General features: G+C 41.8%; 1 protein-coding gene across 10 annotated transcripts in view; it reads left to right on the top strand.

The window, feature by feature from the left end:
• The window catches only part of DST (dystonin), a 427647-nt gene that overhangs the window by 41932 nt on the left and 369038 nt on the right, over nucleotides 1–16677 (top strand). For all 10 annotated transcript variants that reach the window (XM_054569508.1, XM_054569506.1, XM_054569525.1 and 7 more), the window contains exon 3: nucleotides 6486–6686. In XM_054569508.1, coding sequence (XP_054425483.1) covers nucleotides 6486–6686 — 201 coding nt within the window. The remainder of the gene's footprint in view (nucleotides 1–6485; nucleotides 6687–16677) is intronic.

Here is a 16677-nt window from a genome sequence, read left to right as displayed (position 1 = left end):
AGGGCTTTCTGTCTTTGTGACCTTCCATACCTGGCCCATTGTCCTTGCTCTGCTCATGTCGGTCTAACTGCCTACCATACAAAAGACTTTGCAGATATTCAAAATAGGAACCAGCGATCTTTACCAAAGAATGATTAATAATTAGAAAGTAAATTAATAATTAAAAACATTTTGCCTCATTATTTTGTGTGTCGTCCTCTCTGAAAACAGAAAGGTCATTCTAGATACATTATGTTCTTATCCAGCTGACGGAGTGGCTTCCATGGACATTCTTTTAATGTAGGATTATTAAAACCACAAAGGACAAAGTTGCTTTAATCTTGAGGGTCCTGCTGCACACAGCCCATTGGAGAATAGTGTTATTATTGCTACCTTAAGCCACTTGGGGTTCTCCTACCTGCTGCTCATAAATTACAGAGGCAGAAAAGGAAAGGTTTGGTGAAAAAGGAAAGGGGTTATTTAAAGGCTATGCAAATTTGGAAGAATAATGGATTCTGCCTCAAAGCATATTTCCTTTGAAATACTCAAAGGCATAGAACCCCTCCATCCGTTGCCACCTCAGTTCAAGGACGCGCCTGGAACCCCTTCGCCCATTTAAAATATTCCATCCTTCGGAAAATACAGGTGGTAGGCTTAGCTGGTTCCTGGTCACAGTTAGGCTCCAGGTATCTTTTGGAGTCTGTCCATGCTGACGGCCTTGTCATGGTGTGCTGTTCTTTTCCTCTGGCTGCTGGCCCCCGACCCAGTGCTGTGTTCCATCCCTCAGGCTGTCGGCTCACTGGTACGTCCCTGCGCCTGGCCTAGTGGGGCCGTGCGGCTTTTTGTGCAGGAAAGGCACAGGGCTTGGCCCCAGACCACACAGTCTTCAGGGCCTCCTGGACCAAGAACATTGGAGTCCCCCTGACCAGACAAGGAGAATGGAAAGAGAAAGACCTCCTGTGCACTTTCTGCTTTTAATGTCTAGTCCCCAAACCCATGCGTGACAGAGGTGTTCAGCTTGTTAGCCAATTGAGGCTTACAGCCACCAAGCTTGCCAGCCCTCACAGTGTCATTGCGTGGGGCATCACCATGTTCATGTGCCGGCTGCCCAGTTGCCTCCGAGGCAATGTATGCCGGCACCCTCTCGCTTGTTTACTGTTGCCAGAGGGTGTGGAAAGACTATCTCATGGTTCTAGTTGTGATTTCAATCAGCACCTCCCAGGGATCCCTCAGGAGTGAAGGCTCACGTGCTGCTTCCACGGTTCCCCTCCCTGCTCCCCAACAACCTGGACATAATGTAACCCCTCTGTTAAATTATGACCGAAATCACTCACTAACTGCGAGGTCGGGGCAGGCCCTGGTATTAGAGTAAGGATTCTCATACTGTAGTTTTGGGATGGCAGCATCAGCAGCACACGAGAACTCCTTAGACATGCAAATTCTCAGCCCCGTCTCCATTTTCTCAGGTGAAGCCCCAAGGGAGGGGCCCGGCAATCTGTGCTTTCATTAGCCTTGCTGGTAGCTCTGATGCTTGATAAAGTTTGAGAACCACTGATTAGAGTAGTGCACAGTCGTATAGCAAATATACACTTCAGTGTATAACAAAATGGAAATATATTTGTTGCTCATTTAAAGGTACAGGGTAGGTGAATAGGTCGGCAGAACGACCTCCACCATGCAGTTTTCCAGGGACTCAGACTGATGAAGGCACTGCCATCTTTTATATGTGACTTTCAAGGTTGCTTTCAAGGTCATCCTAGTCAGAAGAGAGGAGCATGAAGAAGTGGCTGTGGAAGTGTTTATGAGCTAGGTGCACAAATGGCATCTTTATATATGCCCATGGTTCCATTGGCTGGAACTCAGTCACATGGCTCTGCAAAGGAGGCTGGGAAATGTAGTTGAGCTTGTCCCCAAGAAAAAGAGGCAAATATGGATTTTAGTGAGCAGCTAGTAATCTCTTGTCATAAATTCTTCATGGAAATTTCTGAGATTTTCTGTATTCTGGACCTGTTTTATGCCATAAATCCCTTGGACAGTCTGGTGAAACTCATGGGCTCATTCTCAGAATGTTTTAAAATGTATAAAATAATAGCCCTGGTCAAGTAGCTCAGTTGGTTCCAGTGTCCTGTGATATACTAAGATTGTGGGTTCTATTCTTGGTCAGGGCACACACAAGAATCAACAAATGAATGCACAGATGGGCGGAATAACAAGGCAGTGTTTCTCTCTCCCTTCCTCTTTCTCTGTTGAATCAATAAATTTAAAAAAATGAGTTCTTAAAAGTAACATAAAATGTATAAAGTAATAAACAAAATTACAAAAGATGCCAATTATATTGAAATATAATTCTGAGGTATTAAAAACCTTTTTTGACAGAGCAATATATGTACTTCTTTATTAATGTATTAAATAACAAGATCTAGTGGCAGATTTACTAACTACATACTGTGATTTCAAAGTAACACCAAGTACAAATGGTATTTCAAAATATCTGCAGCCATTGTAATTTAATATTTAAGTATTTGCATTTTTTTGGTGGCAAAAATCATAGGTACTGCTAATGACACCAGGTTTATGTCCTACATTCGTAATTGAGTAATAAGGCTACATTAGTGGGTTAGTGAAAATAAAGACATAATTTTTCCCTGTTCAAGTTCATTGACTGCACTCAAAAGGTGCTGATAAAATAGAGTAACCTAAAAAAATGGCAGAAGTCCACTACCGAGAGACCTCCAAGTGTCCATCACCTATTGGTTAAAGGGTATCCAGGCAAGATCAAACAAGAGAGGGATGATTCTATATTCACGCCATTAAATCTAGTTAACACTTGTAAGAGCTTATAGCACCACCTACTGTTTTAAAATAAATTTCCTTCTGTTAAAAGTTGTGGCTTAGGGCAAGCAAGTGTGATAAACCAAGGATCTATAATTCTATACAGTGGTTTAGAGAAATAAGAAAGGTGGCTTATTGATGACTTCTTGTTGTTTATAGTGTTTGCAGTCATAGCTCTGAACTGCTGGCATGTGAATTGCTGCTTTAACAGCCAGGAAGTGAAATGGTAATAATTGTGATAATTTATTGACTACTATTATTGTAATCTTTATACTATTCTGAGTACCTAATGTGGATTATTTCATTTAAACACTATCATAACTCTTTGAGAGATATTATTATATGCACTTGACAAATGAAGAATCTGAGAAGTAACTTGGCCCAGATCGCACACCAAGTAATGAGAGAGGCAGCATTCAAGCCCAGATAGTTTGACTCACTGGAGAGTAAGTGTCTGGGACTCTCTGGAGCAAAGAACTTTCTCCTAATAATCAGGAGTGTCTGGTGTCTCAGCAGTACCTCGCATGTGTCTGTCAGCAAGGCAAACCTGTAGAGATTCATTTTCTTTGTTACATCTGATTAATAACATAGTTTTGTCTTTAAGAATGTGTTTTATTCATAGAACTCATACACATCATAATTATAGACAAAACATATAACATTATATGCCAGATGCTTTTCTAGGTCCTTTACATAGATTAGTTCATTTATTTTTTTCTCAGCATTGCTATTAAATAGGTACTATTTTGAACCCCATTTTCCAGACAAGAAAACAGTTAAGTAACTATCCAAGATCACACAATGAAGAAGTGACAGAGGCAGTATTTGAACCCAGATAGTCTTGCTGAAGTCTGAGTATTATACTACAGCGCTTATAAAAAGTTATTTAAAAATAGTACACGTGTATTTGGATATCAGAGAAATCACGGAGGCCGACATGGTAGTGGTCAGATGATGACAAATGAGTGTAGAATGAAAATGACTGAAGTTTAAGAAAGACTGATTTAAACTGTTTCTAATTTTTGTAAGTAATGCTTGAATATCTTCTTAGAGATACTTGGAAGAATTTCTCTAGAGTAGATACAGGGATGTGGATTGACTGGGTTATTGCTCTCCAGAATGGCTGTACCAATATCTTTTTTTTTTTTTCTTGTCAGTTGAAGGGAGTTTTATGTAGGGAGTTTTTACCTAAGTGTTTCTAAAATTTGTAGGCCAGTGAGGACTATTGGTAATAAGTTAAGCAAACTTTGGTTGCCTATTATTCATAAAAGAAAGGAAATCTGGCCCAGGCTGGTGTGGCTCAGTGGATTGAGCACCAGCCTGCAAACCAAAGGGTCACCGGTTTGATTCCTAGTCAGGGCACATGCCTGGGTTGTGGGTCAGGTCCCCAGTATTGGGTGTGCAGGAAGCAACCACACATTGATGTTTCTTTTCCTTTCTTTCTCCCTCTCTTCTCCTCTTTCAAAAATAAATAAATAAAATCTTTCAAAATAAAAAGAAAATCTGTATTTTTATTAAAGACATATAGTCAACTCATCTCGCTATGACAGAAGCTAGCATATTATCAAATACTTTGTTAATTCTCCCAGCACACATTTCCCAACTAGAGTGCAAGGGCTGTGAAAGTTAGTGCCACCTAGTGGTTAGATTAAACTTTGTCTCCTAGAGGTTCTGTCTCCAAAGTGCTGAAAAATTAGAAGAGCTTGTCAAAAAAATCAGATTCTTGGCCTTATCCCTAGTGACTCTAACTCAGAAGGAAGAAGAGAGGGGAGAGAGGAGAGGGGAGGAGAGAGAAAGCGAGAGATGGAGTAGTGAGAGTATTGTCCAGGAACCAGCATATTTAAAAGCAGCCCATGTGGTTGTTAGTTCCTACCCATTTGGTCTTAACTGCTCTAAACACAGTTTAGCAAGTGGGTCATCTCTCTCTTCTCCTTTATCTTCTTCATGGGCAGCTGCTTTAGTAGCATATGGATTATGTAGGAGCTATGGGGATCATCTGGGACTATTTTGGGTTGAAGGGGATCCAGCTAAGTGCACACAGAGGAAGGAAGGGAACAGGTTATGTGTTTGTGGATGAGAAGAAAGCTCCTAAACTATGACCACATCCATTTGCATTTCCTCCTTATTTATTTCTATCGACCTCAGTGCTACTTTTGACTCTGGGCCACACCCTAGGTTTGTCTCCTTCATATCCTTCAGCCAGGTATTCAGGGTCTCCATAAGCAGACTCCAGACCTCCCCATATTCCTTAGTGAAAACCCCTTGTGCACATTAATCTTTCAGTATCCCACAGAATCACACTCAGGCCTTTTGTCATATTGCTTCTTCCCTGAGATTCTTACTCTCCATTCTTTGTGCTTTCACTGTAATCTTTAGGTGTTTATACATCTTTTAAAATTCAGAAGACCCACAACCTCAGAGAAGCTCTCCTTAGAGCATTAACGCCTCATCTCCTCTTCTTTCCCACCATACTTTGTGTGTAGCTTGTATGAGGATCCTGGCACATCATCAGATAATGTTTCTTATTGGTACATAAATATTCTATCCATCCGTCCATCCATCCATCCATCTATCATTTTACTTATTCATTTATTTCTTATGTTGTTTCCCTGGCCTGGAATATAAATTCTATTCATTCTTCAAGTGCCACCCACTCAAAATGAAGCCAAATACAGACTATTCTCAGCTTCACTTATTGATTTCTTCTCCACGATCTGCTAGCACGGAGAGTCCTCCGCTGCCCACTTTCACCCTTGATTACGCCTTCTGGTATGTTCATGAACTCTGTGTTCGACTTCCTTTTCTGCTCTTCAGTAAATTGTAGCTATGTCGGACAGACACTATTTCATGTAATTATCTGATATTTTCCAAAGTCACTTGCACATTCCCGAGTGCATTTTATGGCTCAGTTGAACTTGTTTTCACTGTCTAGCAAGTTGTCCTTGTATTCACCTTAATCTAAAAGAGAAGAGAAATTAACATTTTATCGAGCACCTGGTATTTGCCAGATACTGTGCTTAGAATTTTACATATATGACCTTATCTAAAACCTAAAAATGCTTTGAGTAGAATGCTATTCATTTTTTAGGTTAGAAAAGTTAGACTTGTAAATGCTTAATAAATGTGTAGCTATAATGAACAGATCAGCCTTTGGACCTCGGCTCATCTGACCCAAATACCCATGCACTTTACTGATTTGCCTCCCTTTAGTTTTAGAGCTTCATCTTACGGTATTTTATAATGATGCTTTGCATTTCTGCTTTCCTCCTTTAAAGAGCCTGCTCTCCACAGTGTAGAGTGGCTCTTCACTCTGGTGTGATTCTCAGTCTGACTATGCCCTGCTTCATGCCTAAGTGGAAACACCCTTCTTCACTGTAGTCTGATATCTATATATATAAGCAAAGCAACGTGCTCCCCTTTTCTGGGCTGTATCAGATTGAAAACATTTCTTAATGTGGAATAACTCTGGGCCTTGAAACACTGAGGTGCCTGAGAGAACACTGGTGGACGAATCTCACTGGCATGTTGAGCCTCCTTCCCTGTCTCACTTTGAGAATGTAAGTGATCTCATTGAACTCAGTGGCTTTTGGAGCTCTTTGCATAAGGAGCCCCAGAGAATTTCCAAACAAACTCAGGACTAACCAGGATTCGCCTGGTTGTGTTCCCCCCCGCAGGGATTCAGAGCGAGCCCCCGGCACATTAGAAGGCGCGCTGCAGCGGCTGCGGCTGCCCGTCTGGAAGAAGCCAAGCCTGTGGTGGAGGTTCACCATCAGAGCGAGCAAGAAAATTCAGTGAGGAAACGAAGAATCAAGAAGAACAGCCGAGTCCAGCCAGAATTTTATCATTCTGTTCAAGGTTCTGCGACTAGGAGACCTGTAAGTAGAGAACTGCCTTTCATAAGAATGTTAAATACACCGTCATATGGTGTGGTCGTTCTCTTAGTTTTAAAGAACAATTAGATTAATTTTAAGTAATTAGATTTTCCTCTTCTCATCCTAACAAGTGAAAGTGTACTCACCTGCGTTCCAGTAAGGAATGTGGTTGCACAGGTTTCACCAGGGCGCTGGGGCACAGTTAGTCACTGCCAGACATTGATTTAAAAACTGGTGAATTCTGCTCTGGCCAAGTGGCTCAGTTGTTTGGAGCATCATGCCATACACCAGAAGGTTGTGGGTTTGACCCCTGGTCAGGGCACATACCTAGGTTGTGAGTTTGATCCTGGTTGGGGCGGGTACGGGAGGCAACTGATTGATGTTTCTCTCTCTCTCTCCCCTTCTTCCCCCACCCCCATCCTCTTTCTCTAAAATCAATAAAAACACATCCTCGGGTGAGTGTGGGAAAAAAAAAAAAACTGGCGAATTCTGAGCCCCATTAGAGCCAGGGTCTAGACCGAGAATAGGGGCCAGCAAGCTGAGGTACAGCAGTGACAAGATCAGGGGTGGTGCAGACGGGTGATGAGAAAGCTAGTGTCAGGATGGGAGGAGCATGAAGGGGGAAGGTGGGCCGGGAGTCTGGGCTGGGAGCTGAACCCCTCCAGGGGGGTTTTGGGCCAGCAAGGCCTGCGCTGCCCTCTGCAGCCAGCCAGGCTGACTCCGTAAGGGCGCTGGGCTTCTCAGGTGTGGCCTTTATAGTGTTTCATGGCCTAAGTGTTGTCCTTTTTTCTAACCAAGTACCCAGTGCCCCTGTTGGCTATAGTGCTGTCTTAGCTGGAAATTCGGGGTTCGGTTGGAAGCTAGTCTCCACCTCTTGCTCGCCCCCTGAGCACATTGTTCTATGTGTTCTGATTCTTTTCTTTTTTCTCCATTGGGGCTTTTACACACAGACTTTGTACCAACACTGTGACAGCTGAGTTTTTGGGCTTAGACAATGCCTCTTTAAAGCTGTTAAAAAAACTGATTCATGATTGCAGTAATTTTGCTTTGCTTTAGCATTAAACAAGGTTGCTTATGGTTTGCTCCTCTACTGTAGGGACCCTGTTTTTGTCGTCCCTCATGCCATCCTAGCAGAGCTATCAAGATTTGACTTGATGATAAATCCTCATAAATCGTTAAAACAGAACTGCCCTGCTGTGGGGTAAATGGGTGGCCGGCCCATGTGGAGGTTGCTAGAAGGCCAGGGGAATGTCCAACTCAGCCACTGGGCCAATGGCAACGGAAAGAAAAGGTCCTGTGTAACTTTAACCAATTGTAATGTAAGTACATACACAGGTGGGCAAAAGTGGTTCACAGTTGTGAATACACAAAACACGGTTTATTTTTGTATTATTATTTATTAATTATTGTATTATTTTTTATACAAACAACGGTAAACCAACTTCTGCTGACCCCTGTGTTTAGAGGTGAGTCTTCTTTTTGTGATTTAATAAAACAAAAGCTAAATAGAATTTGGTATCAATATGGAGCAGTATGAAATAGTAGAAAAATTTATTCCTTTAACAAAGTTTTTTGAACAGGAAATAAGGGAAGCACATATATTATTAACTAATAGTTATTAAGGGCTTACTGTATAACAGGAGTCATTCTATCTGACTCACTTAACAATCCTGTGAGGTAGATGTTGTTGTTATTCCCATTTTATAAATGATGAAACTGAGGCCCAGAGAGGGCACATAACTTGTCTAAGTTTACTTAGTTTGTTTAGAGAAAAAGTCTAGGATTTGGATGTAGGCAGCTTGCCTCCAGGGCCCAAGCACTTACCTCTATAATCTACCTTCTGAGAGTACTTGGCCTCTAGGAACTCACAGCTGAGTAAATGGACAGACATGTAAACAAGTAAACATAACGCATGCCAGTGTTATGAAAATGCTATTGTAGAATTATGTGCAAGGCACTACGGAAGCATGCTAGAGGGCCAGAAATAGTTACTGAGAAGCAGACCCCCAAGATGAGTCCTAAAGACAAAGAGTTTATCAGATAGAAAGTGGAGGTGAGTGTCTCTGATGAGAAGAAGATGTACAAAAGCACATGGAGGAGAATGTTCCCTGGCATACTCAGGGAACAGCTCGGGGTGGTGCTGGATTGGGCAGGCAGGACCAGCTCATTAAGGGTTTATATTTTATGCTAAATAGTTGGGTTTATCATCTGTGATGGGCATCTATTGAAGGCAGGAAACAGACACACTGACTGATTCTGTTGCTCAGAATCTAGCTAACTCTTTGCTTCTTCTGATCTTTCCATGTGGATCAGAATGGAGAAGTGATTGTCATCAAAGTTTAGAAGCCTTCAGCCATCATTATTCTCTCATGAGCAAAACTGCCTTAGGTAATACACAATGTATTCCTTATGCCTCTGTGACTTTGAACTTGCTATCTACTTTGTCCTTGAATGCCAATCCTCGCTCTTTGTTTCCTGGTGAATTCCACTTCACCTCTTAAGACTGGCTCACGATCAAGTGACTGTTTAGAAAAGTCTTTTCTGATCCTTCCTTTCAGAGTGAGGTGACTTTTGTTTCGATCCTTGGTACTTCATATAGATCTCCAACATAGCAGATATTCAAATGAACAAGGCAGGCCATGTGGTCAGACAGACATGGGTTCAAAATCTACTCTGCATGTCTGGCTGGAAATACTTGGCACACTAATAGAGAGAGTTAACTGAAGAGAATTTAATAAAAGGACTATTTACAGAGGTGTGGGCAGGGCTTGGGTGCTTCACGAGCCCTTAAGTGGAACCTACTTGCCACTCCTAACCTGAAGACAGGTCTCACTTGCTCCTGGTAGGAAGAGCAGGAGCTCTGGAAGGAGCCTTCCCCAGGAGTTGTGACTGAGAAGTGCAGCCACGGCTAGAACCCAGGGAGTCAGGAATGGGGCAGGGCAGTGCATGAACTGCTGGTGCTTTCTGTTCACCCAACGGAGACCAGAGGCCAGTGGAGCTTGGGAGACGCAGATTATAGAGTCAGCATCCCGAGAGAGAGTGAAGCAGGGATGAGCAGAGACTCTGAGCGGGCACAGGGACAGTGGAGAATAAAAAAATACATGGTAGTCTTTGCCAATTGTTCAACTCTTTGAGACTTAGCTTTCTTACTGTAAAGCAGCAGTAACAATAGCTACCTCATTGAATTGTGAGGATGAACTGAGCTGACATACGGAAATAGAAGAACAGTGGCCTGCTTAGGTTAAAGTTTCAATAAATGGTTATTCCTTCCTATCCTTTCCTCCCCTAGACCTTGACTTTTTTGGGAGGCCATATCATGTGGTCTAGAATATCTCATCTGGATGCATTTTATTGAGTAAATGACTGAATGATATTAATACATGACATAAACTTATGCACTATATAGAAATTCAGAGAAGGGAGGGATTTTTTGTTTTGTTTTGTTTTTTAAACAGCCCTTCTCCCCAGTCGGATGGTAGGGAATAACTACTTCATGGAAGAGATGGGATTGAGTTAGGCTTTAAAATCTGGGTAGGAATTGGATAGACGGTAGATGTTAGGTCTGGGAAGCAGAGCAAGCAAAAGTACCAAGAACCATTTGGCTGGATGTGGGGATTTATATAAGAGAAGTGCAAGACAGAGCTGTAAAAAGAGAGTGGGGCCAAGATACGTTCCAGACGACCAATGCATTTAAACTTTATTTCCTGTGCTTCATGAGACACTGGATGGGGAGAGCGGCATGGTTTCAGGAAGAGTAAACATGAGCAGGGGAGTCAGAGGGGAGCAGGGCAGGGCCAGGTCAGCAGCTACTGTAGGGTGTAGGTATGCAGTGGTTAGGACCTGAACTTCGGTCTAACCCATGACGTGAGATGTTCTCTGTCAGCATCTGGTGATCCTCCATTTTTGTGCAGCTCCTAGGTGTCATTTTGGCAACTGGAAATTGCCAGAGTTGGTGAGGAAGCTGTTGGCTCCTTGAATCCCATGATTCCTGATCAGCCTTCTGGAACCTTATTACCTTCACAGAGATTTCCTTGTTTCTATATAGACTTGAGCCGAGGCCTTGTGTCCTCTTCTGGATTTGGGAAGGTGTTGTGGGTCATGCCTGCTAATGCCACGCTATTCAACATGGGCCCGAAACCTGAGCCTTTCCTAACTTGCCCGTTTGGAGAAAATCGGTGTTTCTGAACATTGCTGTGAAGGCAGCTCTGACTGGTGATCTAGGATTATTTGAATGACTTTCTGTGAAGAACTCCAGGCATTTCCAGGGGAAATCTGACAAAGAAACAGGCCCTCGTGTGAGAAAGATGGAAACAGGATATGGCTGTGAAGGAGATGAATCAGAAAATGTGACAGTGCAGTTTCAGCCACTTTCAGGACTGTCCTGCTCGTGAATTGGGCCACATGCCAGGTGGAAGGTATTCTACCCCAGCCTCTTTGCTGCTCTAACCAATCTACCTATTCTGAATTCATAAGTTATACTCAAATGTGCCTGTAAGAATTTGTAATGGACATCACTAATATAAATTTAATAATATACATGCTTTTTATTTCACTCCTTTGGAATGTTCCTAAGGATGGGTTAGCTAAAAATTTATCCTTAGGAAATATGTATGCCTTGGGATGTATGCTATACATTAAGACACTGAAGCGCTTATGAATTTTCTACCACCTTAAAGCAGAAAAGAGAGTTAGATCCAGATCTCCATTTGTTCTTTAGTATATTGACATTACAAAGAATATTTTTTTGTGTTTCTGAATCCTAGTATTTTTAAACATCGTCATCATCATAGTCAAAGCTCTCCATTTATTGCATGCCTACTCTGTTGGTAACACATGGACATTGTTCTCTGTGCACTTCTGGTTTTGTTTTTTTGTTTTTCCATTTAATCTTCCCAGCAACTCTCTGGGTAGGTGCTCACTTTTCAGAGGAGGAAACTCATCAAAGTCACACAGCTGGTAGATGACAGAACTCAGGATTAAACCCAGGCACTCTGGCTGGAGTGCTTTGAGAACAGAGAAATTCAAACCATCACAATTCTGGTGCTAGATGTTTATCCTCATCAACCTGCCTCAAGTATTTTAATTGCTTTGAGTCTCAGTTTTCCTGCCTGCATAGATGGTAGATATAGATGAGATCTTTGTGTCTTTCAACTATTACATTATTCAAAACCTATTTTTAAAGGGCACTGAAAACTGTAGATAAACCCCAAACCTTTTTGCCATGGATTTTATTGATCCTCTCTTTTTGTGGCAGAGCACTGAGGAAGTATAGAATCTTTCTCCTCTATTGTCCACTCACACGAACCTGCTAATGTGTAATAACTCTCAGGCCCAAGAGGAATTTATATGTTTGGTATTGGGGGTCAGGTAAAGGGAAATACAAAATTTCAGAGTACTTGAAAATAATCATGTGCACTGTCTCTACTCCTATTATGTTTTACTGATTTCACTTTTGCGTGTGTGTGTACATGGCAACAGCGTCACGTGCATTTTCTCATGTCTTAGAATCTCACACTTTCTCAGGGAGGTGAAATAATATCTGATGGAAGTTGCTAGCACTCCCGCATCATTGCCCAGGTGGTAGCTTGCTCTGCTGCTGACAAAACCTTGGCCCATGAGCTTCTGTCTTTTCATTCTGGGGCTCCCACCACATGTAGGTGAATTATTGATCCTGATAATTTTGACTTGGGAGTTGGAGGAAAAGATAGACTTAGCACAGGTGATTGATGGTCCTGCTGTCTGAAACCGTGTATACTGAGGAAGAAGCAGGTTTGGGGCTGAAAATTAAATTTCCAATTTGGATATATTCAGTTTGAGACATCTATTAGATATCCTGGTGTCCGGACTTCATGGAAGAGGTAAGTCTGGATTGGGAGTCATTTGTACATTGATATTATCAAATCCATGACACTGGTTGGGATGACCAGGAAGTGACTATTGATAGAAAAGAGAGTTGAGGACGGAGCCTCAGAATCTCCAGGGCTGAGAGGATGGAAAGAGGGCTGAGGTTCCCTTATGACTTTCAACCCTTCCCTCAGCAAGACAGCTGCCTTCAGCAGAGATGGGTCCAGGCCTCTTGACTTTCATTTAAGGATATTCTCCTTAGGCCAAGAAGAAACTCAGGTAGAAACTAGAGAAAGTAGCAGAAAGGATTTTCTAACATATACTCTCTCCTCCCTTTTCCTGCTCTTTCTGCTCCTAAACCACTTCCTTGACCTTACCTTTCTTTTCCTTTTCTTTTTGGATTTTGTTTTAGAGTTTGGGAAAAATTTTCTGCTTTCCTGATTGCAGTTGTGGTCATTTAGGTTGCAAGATATCTTGGAACATTGCATAGTTGTTTTTTTTAAAAATTAATATTAACAGGATTTCAGGTCGTTTTTGTAGTTGGAAGCCTGCTGCAGTATAGGAAAGACTAACTACACATCATTGGTCTTGTAGGATGTTTCTCTGTTCCTTTCCTGCTTAGGCTACTAAAAGGTCTTCACTTTCCCTTTCCTTTTCAAATATGCAGGACCAGACAGCTTTATTGGAAAAACCTCAGGACCCTTCCCTTTCAGTGGAAGGCTTGACTATACAGCTCATACCTTACGTTGGCTTAGTTAATCAACAAACACAAAGCTTCTAAAGGAAAGCTTCTTTTCCTTTTCCTCTTTGGAATTCTAGAGCATGAATTGAATTAATAAAGTCAAATTTCTTTTGCTTACTTCCTCAAAAGGATTTTATTGCACTATGTTCATTCAACATACTGAGTCTTTGCTACACATTGCTATGCCTCCCTTATGAAATCTTACAAAATATTTCATTTATTATAAATTTGCTATCAATAGATATACAGGGGCATGCAAGGTAGGTGGACTGTATTAAATGAACTGTGCTAATATAGAGTTTAGTTTCTTGAACAGTTCATAAAACCAAGATTAACTTGGTGAAGGATCTTTGCTCTGCTTGGAAAAACATAAGCACATCTTTCTAACTCCTGATCCTCTTCAATGTCAACGTTTTGACTGCTTGTCATTCTTTTTGTCTGTCTTGTACTTGAGGTCCCCCCTTAAATTCTTTAAGCTCCAAGCGAAGGGTACTTAAATGGAACTTTTAGGCTACTTATAACTCATGGACAACTGAGAATCAAAGAACTGATAAGAAAGCCCCTTCAAAGTGGTCTAGTTCATTACTTTACCTCTAACCAGAACAGTCTTTAAATTGTTCCAGGAAGATGGGTATAAATTCTTTTATTTCAAAGGACACAGGCATCATTTCCTTGGAATTCTGGTTGACTTTTTACAGCTGTCTTTGCCTCAGATGACCCCATGATCTTTGCCCTAAATCCCATGGGTTTCAATTTAAGACCATTTCCTCTTGTATTTCCTGTAAAGAGGGTAAAGTTTAACCCATCTGCTGCAGTGTTACCATCAGTCCTTATGAAATCAAAATGTTAAAGTTTGAGGGAATCTTAAGAGCTTATCTGATTCAGCGTTCTCCTAATGCTAGGTTCTTTGTTGCTTGAGCACTTTTACTTACTAGATCTTTTATTGTTAGATAGCACTAATTAGTAGCAAATTTATTGTACTTGAGAATGCAAACGCTCTTTTCTAGGCTCACGGTCCCATTTCTCTGGACCTTTTCTCCTACCTCTAATTCTCAATTTTTCCAAACATCACCTTTGTTGCACTCCCCTAAAGCATCTCCTAGTGAGTGGCAAGGATCTGTCTAATTTCTCAGTAGTGCCTCTTTTGTTGTTGTAAGATGATGAGTGTGGTTCAAGAATATCAAGGTGGAGCTTTGTAGATAAGTGTTACTTCATATTTTTTAAAGTATGCTCATGTTAATTATCTCACTGAACCTGCACAACCAACTTGTGCATTGGGTGGAATATATATTATTAACCCAATTTGACAAAACTGCATCTCAGTAACGCACCAACCCAAGGTCGTAAGTCAAGGTGGAGGCAGCTATCCCATCATCCTTGCAATCTGTCTGGGCGAGCTCTAACTCAGGTAACACTTGGGGAAGTAGGTGATGAGTTTCAGGGATAAGAATTTAGATTCTAGTAGACTGGAGAAATTACTCCTTTTTCTCAACTCAACTCATCCCCAGGGAGTAGCTATATGCCTTCAAGAGCCCCCTCACGGCCTGTGTTACCTGTACTGGACCCCTGGAGTCCCAGGCTGTTGGCAAGTCCGTGCTGCAGCCCCCCCACATCCTGCTCAATTATCCAATGTAAAGTGGGCTACCGACTCTGGGGCTGCGGAATATCACGGACTGATCCCCACGGGCCCCTAAATGTACTGATTACATCACTAAGATGGATGCAGATTAGATACCTCATTTGATCTGGTGTTAAAATTAGGTTTGGATACTCGCGTACACTGTTACTGGGAGTGTAAAATCTTGCAGCTGCTATGAAAAACAGCATGGCATTTCCTAAAGAAATTGAAAATAGATTTACCCTAAGATTCAGCAATCCCACTTCTGGACATTATATCCAAAAGAACTGAAAGCAGGGTCTCAGAGAGATATTAGTACCCCCATTTTCATAGTAGCATTGTTCACGCTAGCTAAAAAGTAGAAGAAACCCAAGTGTCCATTGACAGTTGAATGAATAACCAAAATGTGATATAGACGTATGATGGAGTATCATTCAGCCTTAACAAGGAAGAAAATTCTGACACGTGTTACAGCATGGATGGACCTTGAGAATATTATACTAAGTGAAATAAGCCAGCTACAAAGAAAGGAATAGTGTATAGTTCTACTTCTGGGAGATTCCTAGAGTAGCAGAATCATAGAAACGGTACTTGAATGGCAGTTACCGGGGACTGATGGGGGGAGGGAATGGGGAATTGTTTAATGAGTACAGAATTTTAGTTTTGCAAGATGGAAAGAGTTCTGGAGATGGGTGGCACAACCATGTGAGTGTAGAAATGATATCCTACTATCATTTCTTACGGAAACAAACCAAGGCTGAGTCTTTGGCTGGGTTTCTTAAGTAGAGCCTGAGAGGGGGCACACTTGTGAAAGTGATTTATTGAGGGAGCGCTGTCAGGGGGAGAACGAAGGGAGCAGCATAGGGTAGGAGGCAGAAACTAGTAAGCAAGGACACGGGCTTGGCTGGAGACTAGCCTTAGCCTGGTCATACACTGGGTTCCAGTGCATGAATGACACTACAGAGTTCATCTCAACTTGAAGCAAGACTTTTGTCCCCCACCTCAGTTAGGTGTCGGCCATGGGCTAAGGAGGTGGGGTGTGAGAAGCTCTGTGTAGCTCAGTAAACTTCTTTGAAGGAAGGGCAGCTGTGAGCCATTAACGGTCAGCAGTACAGCAGTTGGGAGCACACTGGCCGGGTGGAGGGCGTACGGTCAGAGCACCCACAGCAGATCACCCACAGAGAAATGGCTGTTGCTAGACCTGGAACGAGAAATGTAGTACGAGCTCAGCACATCTCTTCAAACCAGAGAACAAGCACACACTGAAGATTTCTGTGGTCTTGTCAGAAGGATCAAGAGTAGACTTGGAGAAGCTCCTACTGCCTAATCAATGAGAAGAATGATTGCAGTGGATTGAAACCTATCAGTATATTTAAAATCCATGACTTCATGATATTAAAAAAAAAACACCTTATTGGTGACCTTTGGAGAATGATAAATGAACCAACTCACTTTTTTGGACCATGGTAAAGGGAAAGAATCAAACATTGTCCTGTCTTTGCTATAAGAAGTTTTCTACTGCATAGTCATATAGTTGCTAAGACAGAATGATAAGATCGGAATGCCACTATTTTGCAAACCCTATGAAATGGAATAATGATCCTGCACAGTGATCACCAGTAACTGCTGTCTCTTGTAAGACAGACAACCACACGTTATGTGCCCCCAAAGAAAATATATAATGACACGAAGTATTCTTGCCAAAAGCATGAAATGTATATCAGATCAAAACGCTAGTTTTAATTACAGATTTATACAAAACACAGAGGACAGAAGAGTATGTTAAACAA

Source organism: Pteronotus mesoamericanus, unplaced genomic scaffold, assembly GCF_021234165.1.
Source record: "Pteronotus mesoamericanus isolate MK-2021 breed Mesoamerican mustached bat unplaced genomic scaffold, CSHL_Meso_final contig_20, whole genome shotgun sequence".
NCBI classification, from domain to species: Eukaryota; Metazoa; Chordata; class Mammalia; order Chiroptera; family Mormoopidae; genus Pteronotus; species Pteronotus mesoamericanus.
This window is presented reverse-complemented; position numbering and strand designations above follow the sequence as displayed.